Raw genomic sequence first — 18,275 nt, forward strand, 5'->3', positions numbered from 1 at the left:
AATTTAAGACAATAATAATTCTAGAAATGTGAAGCTTGTCTTTTATATAACCCTCAAATTCATCCCTAACTTTGGGTCACCTTCAATAGAGGCTATGCTATGGAGGGTGCCCACGCACTGCCACGTGGAGTTATACCATGAGTCATGCAATCTTGAGTGCGTGGATTTCCAGCCTATAGGGTGTGCTGCATTGCAGGTAGGAATGAGAGGCACAAATCTTGAGTAAAATTCCTCCCTGTGATTTTGGTTCAGTGCCCAGCATCGATTCCCCTTTGTCCAGATTGCAATCGGACCCCCTCCCCTCTGCAGCTCTGCTGACCAAGCACTGGATCTCCTTCGATTATAAGCACATGTTCAGATGAGCCGTTACTCATCTCTGGATGCACAAGGAAAAACTACTGAGAACTTTAATATAGCATGGAAATCTTTCACTTCACCCCACCTAAACCCCCATAAAAATGATTCTATAACAAAACCAACAAATAATCGCAGATTAAATATGAGTGGGTTTAGTTGTTTTGATCACAACAGGTTCTATATTGAACCACAATGTCAGATTGCTATTGATTGAGCAAACAGGGAAAGTTTTATTTTACATTGTGTAATTAACATGTTTTATTCATTTTTGTAATACCTACATATTTAAAACAACATGTTAAAGGGAATTACCTATTACCCATTTTCCACCCCGAAACCTGAATGAACCTGCTTGCAGAGGGAGGGGAGGGCAGTCACTGGGACAGCACAGTGCTTTACTACCCATTCTCCATACAGACCTGTGCACCTGGACAATTATGTGCATCGATGAATTGCGATACTTTCTTTACATGATATATCACATCTTAAAAGAGGTATGCATCATTTTCATTGTGATGCAAGATCACACCATAGCTCATTGTAGCTCACAAAGTGGTTCTTGAATGATGAATTAGTGTGTTTTATAGTTGGTGTGAATACATATTCTCCCCCGATATCATGTAATTTGTTGTTTTAACAAAGTGGTCCATCATTAAATTATCATTTGATCTTATTATGCATCATACTAACAGCCCATCAGGGTCATCACAAACAGAATATGTATTGTGACATCAGTGTATCATGACGCCCCTAACGATAATCAGGCATGGGTTTAACTGGTTTCAGATTGAGAGAGCTAGTTCTTCAAACTGTTCTTGAGGTCCCTGAGTAGGCAGTAGAGTTTCTCTGACACAGCTACCTGCAGACAGAGAGACAGACAGGACAGGCAGGTCAGTGCAATGGAATAAGAGCAGTGCAGCTATGGCGACTCACAGACAGGAGTCAACTCAACTGTAGCACAGTCGTTCTGTAGCATGTAAAGATTTAGTTAAGTGCACACACACGCCAGCGACCATCTACAGACAGCACAGGTCACTAATGTTTCACAAGGATGTTTCTGACACACTTTGATGTATGAATGCATAAAAGGTTGCACCAATAACAGGAAAGCCACACAGTATTTGTTGAACAGCTGCATTTCACAAAGGGGTGTGATAAGAGCGAGCACATGATTGATTTATTGACAATAAATCAAGTTAAGAAATTCTTCCTGCTTCCTGTGTGCTAGTTGAAGGTATTGGCCGTACTGTGGTTGCTGGGAGACTGTGGAATGTATACAGGCAGTCTCAGATTATGGGATGAGTCACGCCAGCTTGCTTTGGGGGCACTGTGAGGTGGATTTATGATAGAAAAAACACCACTCAAAAATAATTTCAAGGAAAATATAGGGGTTCTCTTATTGTGCTTTGAGGATTTAACACAAACAGTGGTCTGCATTTGCACGCATGATCTATGCTGTTAAATATACATGTTTAGATTCTGGTTTTCATGCAGACCTGCGGACCACTTATTTGAACCCGATTATGCAGATGTAGATTTAAAACACTGACGCACACACACACACACACACACACACACACACACTAGAGCTCTTCACCTTGTATCGCTCCGGCTGCTGTAGTCTCCTCTGTCCTGGGTGGAGCGTGCTCAGTGCAGCCTGGACTCGGGTTCGGATGTCAGCAGTGCTTGGAAGAGTCTGGCTGATCTGAGGGAGAGGAGGAGGAGAGCTAAACAAGCATGACTAACTCTGGACAGACAGACAGACAGACAGACAGACAGAGCTATGGCGTACCTGCCCCTGTGTGAATGGATGTCGTCCTCTATGGACAGACAGACAGAGCTATGGCGTACCTGGCCCTGTGTGAAGCACTGCTGATGGATGCGCTCCACGCGTGCTGCAGTCACCGTCTCCTCCTCCCACCCTCCCAGCACTCTGCACTGCACTGCAATCCCCTCCGCCGGGACTGGCTCCTCCCTCAGAGCCAGCAGGTCCAGGAAAGCGTGACCTGTCCAGCACACAGAGTCACCAAGAGCCACACAGAGACACCATGTTACTATAGAGGTACTACAGAGTTACACAGAGACTGAGAGTTACTATAGAGATACTACAGAGTTACACAGAGACTGAGACCTACTATATAGGTACTACAGAGTTACACAGAGACTGAGACCTACTATATAGGTACTACAGAGTTACACAGAGACTGAGACTTCCTATAGAGGTACTACAGAGTTACACAGAGACAGACTTCCTATAGAGGTACTACAGAGTTATTACAGAGACTCTTGAGTTACACAGTCAGACAGAGCCTCAAGTTTAGAAGACGTTGTGAAGACATTGAAAAAGACTTCTAGTTGAAGCATCTGTCATTGAATTCAGTACTACCACGTGTTTACTACTTAGGAATGATATATGTTACACTGAGTTACAACATAGTTACACGCAGCAGATACACAGCACCAAGAGAGTTAGTCCTGCTCTGTGTCTGTGCTCACCGTCCTGGCTGAACAGCCTGTAGACAGCCTTCCTCCCGGGCAGGGTACTCTTCCCAGAGTCCTCAGTGAGCTTCATCCGCGGGGCACCATTCACCTGAACCAGCTGGGACAGGGGAGAGGGAGAGGGAGAGGGGAGGGGGAGGATGCCCTGTTCCATTATCTATGGTCTATAAGACATGTAAACTCCTCTGTTTAGTTAACACCAATAAACTCATAAAAATCCACAAACTATAAACTATCACCTAAATGATCATTAGTCTCTTATGCCTTTTCCCCCCTCTATTTCCCAAATCAAGAAATCTCCTAAAAGATGTAATTCGACCCCTTTAACAATGAACATGTATACAGCACTGCACTGTTCTGTAAATACTAGAGATTTTCTATGACACCAGGGTAAAAGGGCACAGCACACAACAGGACAGGTTAACAAGGGGCTGTTCAGATAACAGAGGCGTTTGGATAATCTGGGTTTTACAGTTGAATAACGAAAACTGAATGAACTGACTGGCTGATATCTCAGTGACTGGCTAAACGATCACAAGCACAATGTTCCATCTTTATTTCCCTATCTCGCTAACACAGTGAAATACTGAAAATTGCATTTGTGAAGGACTTATATAGTAAGGTATAGGACTTGTTACATTTGCTCTCAACATGGCCTAACAGTGAATTAACCCAATTCGTGAATTATCTAATGGTGGAGTATCGAGGGTGCGCTGTACTAGTAAACTAAACTGGAGCGTGGTAGCATTTAAACTTGTTGTCGCTGCTGCACATCTAGTTCCCGTGGAGGGGTGTGGGTACCTTGTAAACACAGCCCAGCGAGGGCTGCAATGGGCAGGTCACCAGATGGGTCCCAACACCAACAACGTCAATCTCATTCTCCTGGAGAATGAAGCAATATACACTGAATACGAGACATAGACAACAGCAATAGACATCACAATGCAATACACAAAGACAACAGCAATAGACATCACAATGCAATACATATAGACAATAGCAATTTACATTACATATAGACAATTCCAATAGACAATAAAACAATACATAGTGGGTATCGTAGCACTGGGATAAATATGCTTCTTTCCTGTCATTAACCAGCCAGCTGCTTCCCCTATTGACTGACATGCTTTCAGCCACTAACATGACCCAGAAGACACTGTTGCGGTGACCCTTAAAGTGCAAGTGTAACAGATGTCCTGAGAATAAGGCACAGCAACTGATAACTTTCTTTAACCTACTGGAGTAGCAGAGAGCAGTCTTACCTGCCCATTCATCTCCAGCAAGGATTTCTCAGAGATGTTGTTGCTCCCAACAATCAGCAGAGACTGCAGCTCGGCTACCTGAAACCTGAGAACACAGCAGGAGCTCACTACTGCCACCTAGGGACAAGGATGGCTTCAAACACTGCCGCCAGTTAGAACACTGTGTCCAATTCTGGTCACCACATTACCAAAAGGACATTGTAATCCTGGAGAGAGTCCAGCGAAGAGCAGCCAGACTAATCCCAGGGCTTAAAGGCACGAGATAGGCTGATAGAACTGAATCTATTTAGAACAAAGAATTATAGAGGGGTTTGATTGAAGTCTTTATAATCTTAAAAGGAGTTGACAATCTCTAACCAGCATAGAAAACCAGGACCAGAGGAAACAGTTGAATATGAAGTCACTCAGGACAGAGGGTAGGAGACGCTTCTTTACACAGAGTGGTGAGGGAATGGAATGGGTTTCCATGTTGTTCATACTGAATCATTGGGATCCTTTAAGATCCCACTTGACACAGTTTTGAGATCAATCAGCTACTAGGAACCAGACAAGCACTGATGGGTCAAATGGCGCCCGCTCGATTGTAAATGTTCTTCTGTTTCTTATGTTCTTTGGGACATGGAGGGTTTTTAAATCACTGAGCACACATCTTTCAGTACTCAATTAAACAGTAAGCTGCTACAAAGGCCATTTCCTTAGTTTTACTGCCCCCTTACCTCTTTATGATGTTTCTAATCACTCGAGTGGTATTACTTGCAATTACTCAAAGACGGTGTCAAGGTACTTTCACCCGAGTTCAGGAGCTACTCTTTAGTTCTAGTTGCTTGTCGTAGTTATATGTAATGTAGGCAAGATCAGCCAAAATGTCTTCATAGAAGTAACCATCAGCGTCATCTAGTGATCTTGGAAACAAGTTTCCTTTAGTTTTGCTGGCAACACACTGCTATGCACTAGATCAGGGGTGCACAATTCCGATCCTGGAGGGCCGGTGTCCCTCCTGGCTTTTGTTCCAACTGTGTTCTAAATTACTTAATTAGACCAATAATTGGTAATAATTGGTCCAATTAAGTAATTTAGGGCAAGGTTGGAACAAAAGCCAGGAGGGACACCGGCCCTCCAGGACCGGAATTGTGCACCCCTGCACTAGATGGTCCTGCCGCTTACTAATATTAAGACTCTTTAGCTGATCTAGCCTAGATTACATATGTCTATAGCAGGCAACTAGAACTGAGAAGCAGCTCCTGAACTCAGTCAAAGCAACAGAGACTATTTGAGCAATTGCAACAAGAACCACTCAGAATTATTGCAAGGACACAGAAATATAAAAAGAAACTGAAATGTAAGTTTCTTTTAGTATTTCTCAATTCAGCATGATTGAGTGTTTAATAGTTATGGATAACTGCAAGAACATCAAAGAAAAGGGGACAGTAAACAAGAAGACTTGTCCACCAACCTGGAGCTGCAGGCCAGGAATATTCGGCGCAGTTCCACTGACTGCCCGCAGAGGTCCCCGCTGTCCAGTCGAACCCCGATCGGCTGGTAGTGCAGCTGGCACAGCGCCAGGGCGACGGCGCAGAAATTCAGCACCCCGCTCCTGAGGGTCATAGCAGGGAGGGGAGAGGGAATTCGCACAGGGTCAGGGCTTTACAATGACAGGACAGGGAGGAGACACTCCTCCAGCACTGATGTGCTGCTAACTACTGAAATAAACCACTCCCCTTTTAGAATAACCACGGTAACACACAATGCAAAAAATCAACAGCAAACTTGAAATAAGCGCAAATGTAAAACAGAAAGATGACTGTAAATACTAAAGCACTGGAAATGTGTGTGACAGTTTAAACACAAACGGGTTAGACTTTTAATCTACAGCCTTAGTTTAAAAATAAATAAATCAATGACAAATAACTGACTGAAACATCTCAGTATTATTAACAGAGATGTGGTTCGATTCGTTTTCATTTTATAATAAAGATATTATTAGAAATGACTAGGAAAGTGCACATAGCATTATCAACCAAGAAGATAAACCCTGAATTTAACAGAAGTCACGGGTCCCCCTGTAAGCACCGACTCAAACTGCAAGCTAACGTACATGCGGTCCGTGCCAGGGGTGTTACATCGCTGATTTTCCAATGGTATGCTTTGCATTTTGCTTTAATCAGACGTCTCTGTGCTGTACAGTGCTTGCCTATGCTTTACCATGCTTTCACTGTGCTTTATTAATTTGCTGTGCTTTTACTATGGGAAACTTTCATAAAGGTACATTGTGTTGGTTAAACCTTAAGAATAAACATGCTGGCCATTTTTGTAACTAACCAAAAAAAAAAAAAAGAAAATCCCAATTAGAAGCCCTTCAAGAGCGCAGTTATTAAATATTCTTTTCTTTCAAGCTTAGAAATTCACGTGCTCAACAACTGAGCTGCAGTACCTGTCTTGGTTGACAGGTGACAGCAGAGGGTCTGGTAGAGCACAGCAACAATCTGATCATTATTTTTCAGTATTATATTGGATACTAGAGACAAAGGGCTGTATTCATAAAATGACAAGTTCTGAAATGTTAAGCGGGGGTCCTTATCTAGGTCACTTAAGTAGACTCCTAACTTGCTGGAGTACTAAACTTTAATTATACATAAACTTATGATGTTTTATAGATATGGCTCAAGGGCTAAGATTCAGGTTTGTGTGAAGAATTATAAACTGCCATTCAATTAAATATACAACCTCCTTCCAGTGATTGCAGCCAACAGAACAGCTCCATAAATCTCTCCTGCTTTGCATTTCCATTAGTTACATAGGTCTCAAATGTGCAGTTTTGAAAGTATCACATGTTATAGTAAACATGTATTGTCATTTTAAAACACGATATCTGACACTAAGTTAAACACATTTATCAGTTTACATGCCATACTCAGGAAATCTGTTACACCTGCACTTTAGGGGAAGCAGCAGCTGGTTAGTTAATGACAGGGGTGACCAAGCTATCTGAAAGCAAGGTTTGCATACAGATTTCTTTAAGCTAGTGTACTACCATATTAAAATAACAATAGGTGGTTACTATAACATGTGTTTGTTTACATTTGAGGCCTATATAGTTTATTAGCTAGAACATCTTTAATGCCACCCATAAACAAACCTGGAGGACACAGATTCATGCTCACCTGGGTGAAAGTGGAAGATACGCCTGTCTGTCCGCTAGGTGTGCAACGATACAATAATGTCACTGCTGTATACCTATCACAATGTGCAGGTCACGATATGCTAGGTATCACAATACATGTGATAGTCCAGGTGGGCAGCTTGTATGATGCATAATAAGATCAAATGATGATTTAATATTATTTTGTCCCCTGCCACTATCGCTCAGCAGTGTCCTCACGTACCTCATGACGCTGTAGCTGTCAAGCAGCACCAGGAAGTTCCTGGGGAAGGTGAGTGCATAGGAGATGAAGGCAGCAAGCTCCCCCTCGTTCACCTCACTATGCGTCACCTGCAGGAGGGAGCAAACCCGGGGCAGCCAGGCCTGACTCAGAGACACCAGGTCAAGAGCCGGGCCCTCCCCCAGGGCTGGGGCCAGGGTCTGGGGAGAGACAGAGGAGAGGATGGGAGAAAACTCTTCACAGCCACAAGAACTGGGCATGCAGTCACAAAGACAAACCCGCTGCCTACTCTACTGGATCACAATATGCATCGCGATACACGTTCTGGTCATTGTGGGCTGCTTTGTGTAACAACATCATTAACGATGCACTGTTTTTTAAGCTTAAATGACATATTCATACCAAATAATATATAGTTATCGTTCAAGAATCATTCGGTTGACTCTAAGTAGCTTTGAGTGCTTTTGCATCGTGATATATCTGTCTAATCCCCCTTCTTTCCCCCCTCATCCACCCTCTCCCTGCCCCTGTCCCTATCCTCTACTCTCCTCTTCCCCTTGCTCCCAGGTACTCCTCTTTCCCCTGCCCCCGCCTCACTCCCCCTCTTGCCCTCTGGCCCCCTTCTCTCTCCTCCTCATCCCCTCTCGTTTTTATCCTCAGCATGACGTACGCGATGCCGCACTTCCTCCAGGGAGGAAAAGGAAGTGATGTAAGAGTGTGCCATGGTCCCTGACACTGGTATTCCAAAGAGCTGCCCGGCGAGCATGTTGCTGGTCATGTCAAACCCTGAAGAAACAGTTAAGGATTTGTCAGAAATTCCAGTACATCTTATCTTGTGTATAAAACACATTACCGTTACTGCCCCCCAGTAACATTAAAGGAATAAACATACTTTACCTTGTTCAGATTGCAGTCATTTAATTTCTTCCTTTTCTATTTCTGCAATGTTGGTAATATTTTCTTAAAAGGTATAAGGTATGTATGTTTTTTTGTTTTGTTTTGATGTTTGAACATTGGTATTAGGTGTGGTGTTCTATGCACGGGATGACAACCTGTATACAATTTTGGCAAATACTTCACTGTGATTGGTTGATTTCTGATATGTGATTTATGTAATTCTGAGCACAGAACATACAGTCATTTTTGTTATTTATAATAAGTTCATATGTTGGTGTGTGGGGTGTCCTAACTATAACAGAAATTATTTGGCACAGAACCCAAACTTATTCGATTATTGGGCTTGAGCGCTCCACAGAAATCAGATGTTGGCAATCGGGCAAGGTTAGTTGGTGTTGATTAGGCTAACTTACCATTCAAAATGAAACAGGAAACATCTGCTTGGCTCACCAACAGCAAGCCACACAAATCCAGCTGTTTCTTCACTTGTTTCTCTTGGAAAGGTAAATGAGCCCGATCAACACCAGTGGCCCTCACCTGATTGTCAGTATCTGATTTCTGTGGAGAGCTCGATCCGAATAATCAGTTCTACCCGACACATGCCGTACTGACTTATAGAAGAGCCCAGGATTAAGACGAGGTCCCACCCCAAGTCTTTCTGCACCCCTGTAGTGTGTGTGTGTGTGCTGTGTAGAGGGGGGGGGTTCTCTGACACTCACCCCCGATGTAGGAGTAGCGGGATGCAGACAGTCCCCCGTCCGGCCCCTGCGCTCTCCTCAGCCCCATCTCTAACATCCTCCTCTTCGGACCTGCGGCCAGACGGAGCCTCGCAGCGTTACTGGACACCAGGCTGAGACACACAACTTATTAACTCGACTTATTTAGACAGATCTGTCAGTAACATCCCATATTAAAAGTTTCCCACAGTAAATTTATAGTAAAGTGTAATAAAGCACAGTGCAAATATGGTAAAGCACTGGTATGCAAAACTGCAAAATTACTGTGCAAAAATAAAACTGCACATTTCAGGCATACTGTGCAAATGGAAGTGCACGGACAGTAAGATTTCTGGAATTCTTTTGTTAGCTACAACCATTTTAAGTTATGTTCAATTTAGCAAAATCAGACACAAAGGGATATAAAGGGAAGGCCAAAAGATAAAGCAAAGAGGTCTGAACAAGTGTAACAAGCAGGCTTGGTTTGGGTACACGAGGATCTGAATTGTGATTGCAGCAACAATATAATGAACACTTTGACCAGAAAGAAACAAATCAAACACTAAACATCCATTTTTATTTTAAAACATAATATCTGGTACAGCAGTTGGTTAACACAATCTCTGTTTGCACAAGCCATGCTTTCAGTTAGTCTTGCACTGGTTTAGTCCCCTGAAGGGTAAAACTGTCCCCACCCCTTCATGACCTTTTTTCCTGTCAATAACTAACCAGCAGCTTCCCCTACTGACACATCCTTTCAGCCAGAAACACGGCCCACCTGAGGTGACCTAAGAAGTGCAAGAGTAACAGATATCCTGCCAACAAGGCATAGAAACTGAGAACTTTCTTTAACCATGTGTATTTATTTATTTATTATTTATTTCTTAGCAGACGCCCTTATCCAGGGCGACTTACAATTGTTACAAGATATCACATTATTTTTACATACAATTACATTATTTTTTTACACATTATTTTTTACTTACAATTACCCATTTATACAGTTGGGTTTTTACTGAAGTAATCTAGGTAAAGTACCTTGCTCAAGGGTACAGCAACAGTGACCCCCCCTGGGATTGAACCCACGACCCCTAACCACTACTACACACTGCCAGATATGTTCTAAAATGAAGAGACAAGTGTGCTATAACTTGTGTTTCTTTCCAATCTGCACATTTGAGATCTATGTAGCTAACGGAGTGCAAATGGAAGATGTAAGGGATGGTTTTGTTAGCTACAATCACTTTGAAGGTAAGTGCTGGTCTGGCTCACCTGGCGTAGTTGACCAGACAGAGTAGACTGGTTTCCAGCAGCTGCACCACGGCCAGAGGCCCATTTACCTCCATTAGGGGCACCTAAACAAACAGGATGCATTCACACAGGGGCTCTGAAAGCCCTACAAAGCACCTGGAAATACTAAAAGAAACGTAGTAAGTTCAGCGACAAACATTTAGACTGGAAGTCTCTCAATCTTCAATGTTGAAATGAGTTTTGATTCCCATTTATTTATCACTGGGTGCTGTGGAAATCCACCCTACGATTGATAAAGTGTGAGGGTCTCTTAACGGTCTCATTAACAGGAAGGTGCGTGTGCTGACTGCATGTACAGTGCCTATAGAAGTCTACACCCCCTTTCAAAATTCTCATCTTTTGTTGCCTTATAGCCTGGAATTAAAATGCATTAAAATATTTTTATTTTTTTCATTTATCTACAATTCCTACCCCACAACCTACAAATTAAAAAGAAATATTCTAGAAATTTGTAGAAAATTAATTAAAAATAAAAACTGAAATCGCTTGGTTGGATAAGTGTCTACCTCCCTTGTAATAGCAATCCTAAATCAGCTCAGGTGTAACCAATCGCCTTCAAAATCACACCAAGTTAAGTGGCCTCCACCTGTGTTAAATTGTAGTGATTCACATGATTTCAGGATAAATTCAGCAGTTCCTGTAGGTTCCCTCTGCTGGGTAGTGCATTTCAAAGCAAAGACTCAACCATGAGCACCAAGGCGCTTTCAAAAGAACTCCGGGACAAAGTTGTTGAAAGGCACAGATCAGGGGATGGGTATAAAAAAAATATCAGTGGCCTTGAATATCCCTTGGAGCACGGTCAAGATGATTATTAAGAAGTGGAAGGTGTATGGAACCACCAAGACCCTGCCTAGATCAGGCCGTCCCTCCAAACTGGATGACCGAGCAAGAAGGAGACTGATCAGAGAGGCTACCAGGAGGCCAATGACAACTTTACAAGAGCTACAGGCTTTTATGGCCAAGACTGGTCAAAGTGTGCATGTGACAACAATATCCCAAGCACTCCACAAATCTGGCCTGTATGGTAGGTTGGCAAGAAGGAAACCATTACTCAAGAAAGCCCACCTTGAATCCCGTTTGAAGTATGCAAAAAAACACTCAGGAGATTCTGTAGCCATGTGGCAAAAGGTTTTGTGGTCTAACAAAACTAAAATGGAACTTTTTGGCATAAATGCAAAGCTTTATGTTTGGTGCAAACCCAACACAGCGCATCACCCAAAGAACACCATCCCTACTGTGAAGCATGGTGGTGGCAGCATCATGTTATGGGGATGTTTCTCATCGGCAGGGACTGGGGCACTTGTCAGGATAGACGGGAAAATGAATGGAGCAAAGTACAGAGAAGTCCTTGAGGAAAACCTGCTGCCCTCTGCAAGAAAGCTGAAACTGGGACGGAAGTTCACCTTTCAGCATGACAACGACCCAAAGCACACAGCCAAAGCTACACTGGAGTGGCTAAGGAACAAAAAGGTAAATGTCCTTGAGTGGCCCAGTCAGAGCCCCGACCTAAATCCAATCGAAGAATGGTCAAATATTGCCAAATCTAGGTGTGCAAAGTTGGTAGAGACCTATCCCAACAGACTCACCGCTGTAATTGCTGCCAAAAGTGCTTCTACCAAGTATTAACTCAGGGGGGTGCGACTTATCCAATTATGATCTTTCAGTTTTGTATTTTTAATATATAATTTTTTTCTCAATAAAAACTTTTTTCCCCTTAACAGTGTGGAGTATTGTGTGTAGATAAGTGGGAAAAATCCTCATTTAAATGCATGAAACTCTGAGGCAAAAAGTTCAAAAAAGTTCAAGGGGGAGTAGACTTTCTATAGGCACTGTATCCGCCTTTACCGGATGCACCACTCGGGAGCCCTATTTGACGTTAACCTAGCTGGTTCAAACGGCACTAGCTCAGTAACAGTCGTTTTAATGAATGAACGTCAAGAATCAAAGGCAGACTATCTTAAGAACATGGTTCAGTAATACACTATGCCTGACAGAGTAAGACTGCGCTAGTCTACACATCTCGTAGTTTGCAGGCTCCTTGGCACTTACTCTGTCGAACACCACAGATCCCTCGGGAAAGGAGCAGACAGAAACTCCGCTGGCGTCCATGGTGAGCAAATAACGGAAAAAACCTTCCTCCGTCGTACTGGGCAGAACACTTTTCAGGAAGGCGACATCTGAGAAAATTAAACAAAAAATAATAATAATAAATTAATCAAATATAAAGAATACTGCATAGGGTGCTGTACTACACAAGCCGATATTCACTCCAGGAAAGGTCTGAGCAGCTTTGCCATGAATGGGCTTACTGGCCGCTCTAACTTTGATTGGGTGAAAATCAGTTTGTATTTTGGGACCATAAATATCTGCTGTTAAGGCAAAAGGGGGGGACGTTGACTCAGAGAAGGGTGAAATTACAGGCATTATTGCAGGGGGAGTATTATTAACATGTGGTAGATAGAAGACGTTTACAATTAGGCATGCTTAAAATTCAAAAGGTAGAGCACAACACATAGTCATGCTAAACCATCAAGAAGTGCAGTTAACATATTTAATGACTGGTGAAATACAATTCAAAGCTGCTGCAGTATGTCCACTGTTTTGTCATTTCAAATCTTTTCACAAAACAAACATTAACCTTTAAAGCTACAGTGTCCAATGAAAAAACACATTTGGGTGTAAAATGCTACAATGAAATCCGCTACATTTAAAAAAATATATAAACATGTAAAATTTTCGGTCCACTAAAATAAAGGGCTTTACATAATCTCTGTAAGCAAAAAATTGCAGTGTCCCATGTGAAAAAACAACACAAAATAATAAATTAACACCCAAAGTAGCACTATAGTATTAAAATGTTCAATACAAGCTCTTGCAGTGTCTAAATATATACAGTTGTAGTCAAAATGTTACATACCCCAATGGAAATTTATAATTTCTAGAAATTTCTCAAAAACAAATAATTATAGGAAAAATCTTTTGTAGCAAAAGTTTTGCTTTTGTGGATGAGGAAAAAAAGTTACAAGAAATAGATGTCTGCAATTATTTATTTCAGCAATTTTTTTTAGCAAAAATGCTAATTCAAGGGTATTCATACCCTGACAAGGAAAATGAAATGAATAGCTAGTGGAGGCACCTTTAGCAATAATAACCTCTATTAAACGATTAGGATATTTGTCAATGAGCTTTTGGCGTGATTCTTTAGTGATATGTGACCATTCTTCAATGCAAAATTGTTCCAGTTAATTCAAATTCTGAGGACCTCTTGTGCACAGCCTTCTTCAACTCATACCAAAGATTCTGAATCAGATTTAGATCAGGACTTTGACAAGGCCATTCCAGAACCTTGATTTTATTCTTCTTTAACCATTCTGAAGTAGATTTTGATGTGTGCTTTGGATTGTTGTTGTGCCAAAGCTGAAGAAGATGATGCTGGATGATGATCCTGAGATCTACCTCATCACATTTGAGCGGGTGGCAATGGTGGCCTCGGGAATGGTGGGCCACCCAACTTGCCCCCTGCTTGATCGGGGAAGCACAGGCCTACCGAGCCATGGCGGATGAGGCCGCCCTGGATTATGATCAGGTCAAGCAGGCGATCCTCCAGCGACTCAGCATCACTGGAGAGACCTATCGCCACCAGTTCCGGGAGTACCAGCGTGCCCCTGGAGTCAGACCCAGCGTGGTGGGGCAACAACAGAAGGATCAGCTGATCTGGTGGTTGATGAGGTGGTTGAACTCATGGCACAGGAACAGTTCAATCATGTGGTGGGAGCAGAGATGCAAGCCTGGGTCAGCCACCACAAGCCACGCTGGAGGAAGCCATAGGCTTGGCCGAAGCCATTGAGGATTCTCTGCCTTCGCATCCAGGGCACCTCCTCCAGTCCTGAAGACCCCTGGCTCTGCACCCCCTCGAACCCCAATGGGCGCCCTCCCTCCACAACACTGGAGACCGAGGTTGGCCCCCAGCTGGGGTAGAAGAGGGCTCCCCACCCTGTTGCCGGCCATTGGCGCCCTTCATCCCAGTCTGCTACCAGTGCCATGAGTCCAGTCATGTCATGTGGAACTGCCCTGCAGTTATGGAGTGTGACGTGGCTTCCCGATTTCTGATACCAGAAGTAGGTAAGCATTGGGGTAATGGTTGGGAGGGACCTTGTATGGTTGATTTAAGGGTCAGTAGTGTGAGTACTCACGCATTAGTGGACTCCGGCTGCGGGCAGACTTTGATTAGGACTGCTCTTTTGGTGGGAGTGTCTTGGGAACCACAGGGAACTGTGGTTATCTCCTGTATCTATGGGGAAACCAAGACATATCCCACCATTAAAGTTTATTTGACTGTCAGAAGTCAGACAGGTCGCGTAACCGTGGCTGTCGCTCAAAAGTAACCATAACCTGTAATTCTGGGTCAAGACTTACTTTAAACAAATAATGATTCAAAAAGTTGTGTCAGTCTCCCATAGGACCCTCTGTTTATTTTTTTTCGGGCAGATCCGAGAGTGGAACAAATCGGCTTGCCGCAGGAAAATTTAGCCGCTATAGCTGGAAGCTGATTGGCTGTTTCCTAATAGTCAGCTAATCACAGCCTGTCAGAATGACTGGAGCTGGAGTCAGACACAGCATCTTTCAACAATAGCAAACCGAGACAGAGACAGTTCAGTAATATTGCTCCATTCAGATACCTGGCACTGTCCAGATAAACTATAAGCAGGTCTGACAAGTAAAAAAAGTTATTTGTTTAATATAGTGACTATTAGAAAATGATTCTGTATCATAAGCCAATCAGCTTCCAGCTGTAGTGGGCATTATTATTTGTTTATTTAGCAGACGCCTTTATCCACGTCGACTTACAGAGACTAGGGTGTGTGAACTATGCATCAGCTGCAGAGTCACTTACAACTACGTCTCACCCGAAAGACGGAGCACAAGGAGGTTAAGTGACTTGCTCAGGGTCACACAATGAGTCAGTGGCTGAAGTGGGATTTGAACCGGGGACCTCATAGTTACAAGCCCTTTTCTTTAACCACTGGACCACACAGGCTTCCATTAATACACAGTAGATACCCACTGGAACATCACCGCATCACCTGTGAATCAAATTTAAAATCAATCCGCGCAAGTACTGGCTTTTTCATTTTGATTGGCTATATTTTTAAGCGTAGATCACATCTATTGGACAGTAAATACTGAACAAAAAAACAATTGGTCCAGATTTATTTTGCATCGATGAATGCAACCAATCCTGTACCTGCAACTGCCGAGTCAGCCAATCACAGCCTGTCAGCTCGACTGGAGCTCAGACACAGCATGTTTTACAACAACAAACCAAGACATGGACAGTTCAGTAATATTGCTCCATTCAGATATCTGCCACTGTTCAGATAAACTATAAGCAGCTCTGACAAGTAATGTGTTTAATAAAGTTATTGAGTTTTTTTCTCTAATTATGTATGTGATCCTTTACAAGTTCAAGGTAAATGTAGGTTTTAAAGGGTTTTTTTTTTACAGAAAATAATGAAAAAAATAGTTTTCTTATAGCAATAGTGCCCTCTTGATGAAGGAACTATCGCGTGGTAGTTAAACTTGACTTTTGTTCGCACCCTCACCTTTGGTTCGAGACCCGACTCCAGTCGTCTTTATATACAACATGTACATACCCAGCCTTTCAAATCATAATTATTTATTATTATTATTTATTTCTTAGCAGACGCCCTTATCCAGGGCGACTTACAATTGTTAAGATATCACATTATTTCTACATACAATTACCCATTTATACAGTTGGGTTTTTACTGGAGCAATCTAGGTAAAGGTTACAGCTCAAGGGTACAGCAGCAGTGTCCCCTACCGGGGATTGAACCCACGACCCTCCGGTCAAGAGTCCAGAGCCCTAACCACTACTCCACACTGCTGCCCTGTCATTTCTACAGCACTATGTGTGCACGCCATTAATTAAGCACAGATAAAGGTCCAAAAGGACAATCAACCGCGTGCACATAGACCTCTAGCAACAAGCTCTTTGTCATACCTTCTACAAGACCTTCTAAAAATCACACTAGCCCTGGGTTTCAGAACTGCCCTAAATAAAGTCTGTCATTAAAACAATGAGGAGCCAGGAGTTAGAGCAAGATTAGAAACTCACATTAGCCCTGCTTCGCCCAGTCCTGGGTTTTAGAACTACCCTCAGTTACGTCTATTATTGAAATGATAAAGAGCCATGAGTTTAAGTAGTTTTGAGACGGTCCCTTGGCTTACCCTTACCTTGCTCCGTATACTTGAAGTTTTTCAGAAACAGCAAGCAATCTGTGAGTCCTGAAAAGAGCGAAAACTCGCCTCCAAAGGGATTTTCACGGAAAAATAACTCGAACACGGCCTCATCCTGGTGTCGGCCGCTCTTCCAGTACGTGTAAGCCATGGTGAACTGGTACTGGTCAGTTAGCATTGGCGGAACCCGCTCCCTCACATATTTCTCCAAACTCGCTGCACTTTTGCTAGCCATCTTTGGAGTTGCCAAACTACAACCGCTAGGCGGTCTGGGAGTTGTAGGTTTTTCATTTTTTTCAAAACGCAAGACCAATCAGTACAGTGTTTACATACCCCGACCATTGTTTCTTAGAACCACTTGGCCTTATTTGAAATTAATTCTTAAAAACAAACTCCTCACTGGACTATATGTCATTTTAACTGAAGGAGTCGTGTCCAAAAACGCCCTAGAAACTTATGTATGTGTTGTACTTCGTGCACCTTTACTATTAATTACACGTGTGTGTTTTTTATATATTTGAGTGTGCATTGCAGGAGTCGTGCGTCAGAAATGAAACTTGGTGTATGCCCGAATTTCTGACAATTTGAAACAAATGGACATAAACCCCGTGTAAGGTCCACAACTCACACACTCAAAATTCTACCAACTTTCACATCCTTGACCTTTATTATAGTAATATAAACAAAACAAAAATGGGGAAAATAAAACCATTCTAAACTTATTTACAGAAATATAGTCAAACAAAATACTGCACAGCTGTACCATATGGCTCTCGTTGCGCTCGCGCAGTGGTTTTATTTATTTATTTATTTTGGAAACCCAAACAAAAAACAACTCTAGAAAAAAAAAACTGTCCTTAAACGGGATATCTTTGGCAAATCATATTTTTTAAACCTTCTTCCCCCCCCCCCTTCAACATAACTATTGAACTTCATTAAGTCGGTATCAGTAAAATGTATCCTGCTGCCCCCCCCCACAAGCAAAGATACTTGCAATCTTAGCAGTGTCTGAGGAAGATCATTTCAATCGATACAGTATTTTGATAATGGGTTTGAAGTAAACTGTCAACGACGCCAAGAAGTTTCAATATCTCAATTTTATTTACAGTATTCAAACTTTTTTTTTTTTTTTAGGTAAGTGAATAAATATATTTTTTGTACAAACTCCACGTGTAATATAATCGGAAGCTTATTTAACATCAAATAACATACGTTTTTAGCATAAAGTACATTTTAATGGTGTTGCTATACACTATTTTATTTATCCCGTGCCAAAAATAAACCACTCATCTCTGCTCTTAACTAATAGCCTGTATCGGTAAATATATTTGTATTTTAAGCAATATAATCGATCATTCTCTAATTGTGTTTACCACCAGCTGAAGAAAGTACTTTATTTATTTTACACGATAACATTTTTCTAACAAACTGCTGCACCACGTTGTTTTGAGCAAATTATAGATCTTAATAATAGAATAATTCATACTGTGGTATATATTGTGCAACTTTAGGGTTCTTTTAAAGTTTTTAAAACTCTTACATAAAATACATAAAATTGCTATGCCTTTTTTCAGCTTTTTGGTGTAGTA

At 42.2% G+C, this 18,275-nt stretch overlaps 1 protein-coding gene across 2 annotated transcripts; it reads right to left on the reverse strand.

The window, feature by feature from the left end:
* Positions 1–493: 493 nt before the first annotated feature.
* On the reverse strand, positions 494–16,958 carry naprt (nicotinate phosphoribosyltransferase). 2 transcript variants are annotated; one of them, XM_033999266.3, is made up of 14 exons: positions 16,684–16,810; positions 14,619–14,716; positions 12,475–12,602; positions 10,387–10,469; positions 9,118–9,248; positions 8,172–8,287; positions 7,505–7,701; positions 5,575–5,715; positions 4,122–4,206; positions 3,658–3,738; positions 2,854–2,956; positions 2,209–2,363; positions 1,955–2,062; positions 494–1,216 (listed from the first exon to the last, which is right to left on the reverse strand). In XM_033999266.3, the coding sequence occupies exons 2-14, from the start codon at positions 14,620–14,622 to the stop codon at positions 1,154–1,156; spliced, it is 1,395 nt and encodes a 464-aa protein (XP_033855157.3). In that variant the 5' UTR covers positions 14,623–14,716; positions 16,684–16,810; the 3' UTR covers positions 494–1,153. The 2 variants fall into 2 exon arrangements, with proteins under 2 accessions (XP_033855157.3, XP_033855156.3); XM_033999265.3 differs by lacking the exon at positions 14,619–14,716 and having other exon boundaries at positions 16,684–16,958.
* Between the last annotated feature and the right edge of the window lie 1,317 nt (positions 16,959–18,275).

This window comes from Acipenser ruthenus, chromosome 4, assembly GCF_902713425.1.
Source record: "Acipenser ruthenus chromosome 4, fAciRut3.2 maternal haplotype, whole genome shotgun sequence".
NCBI lineage: Eukaryota > Metazoa > Chordata > Actinopteri > Acipenseriformes > Acipenseridae > Acipenser > Acipenser ruthenus.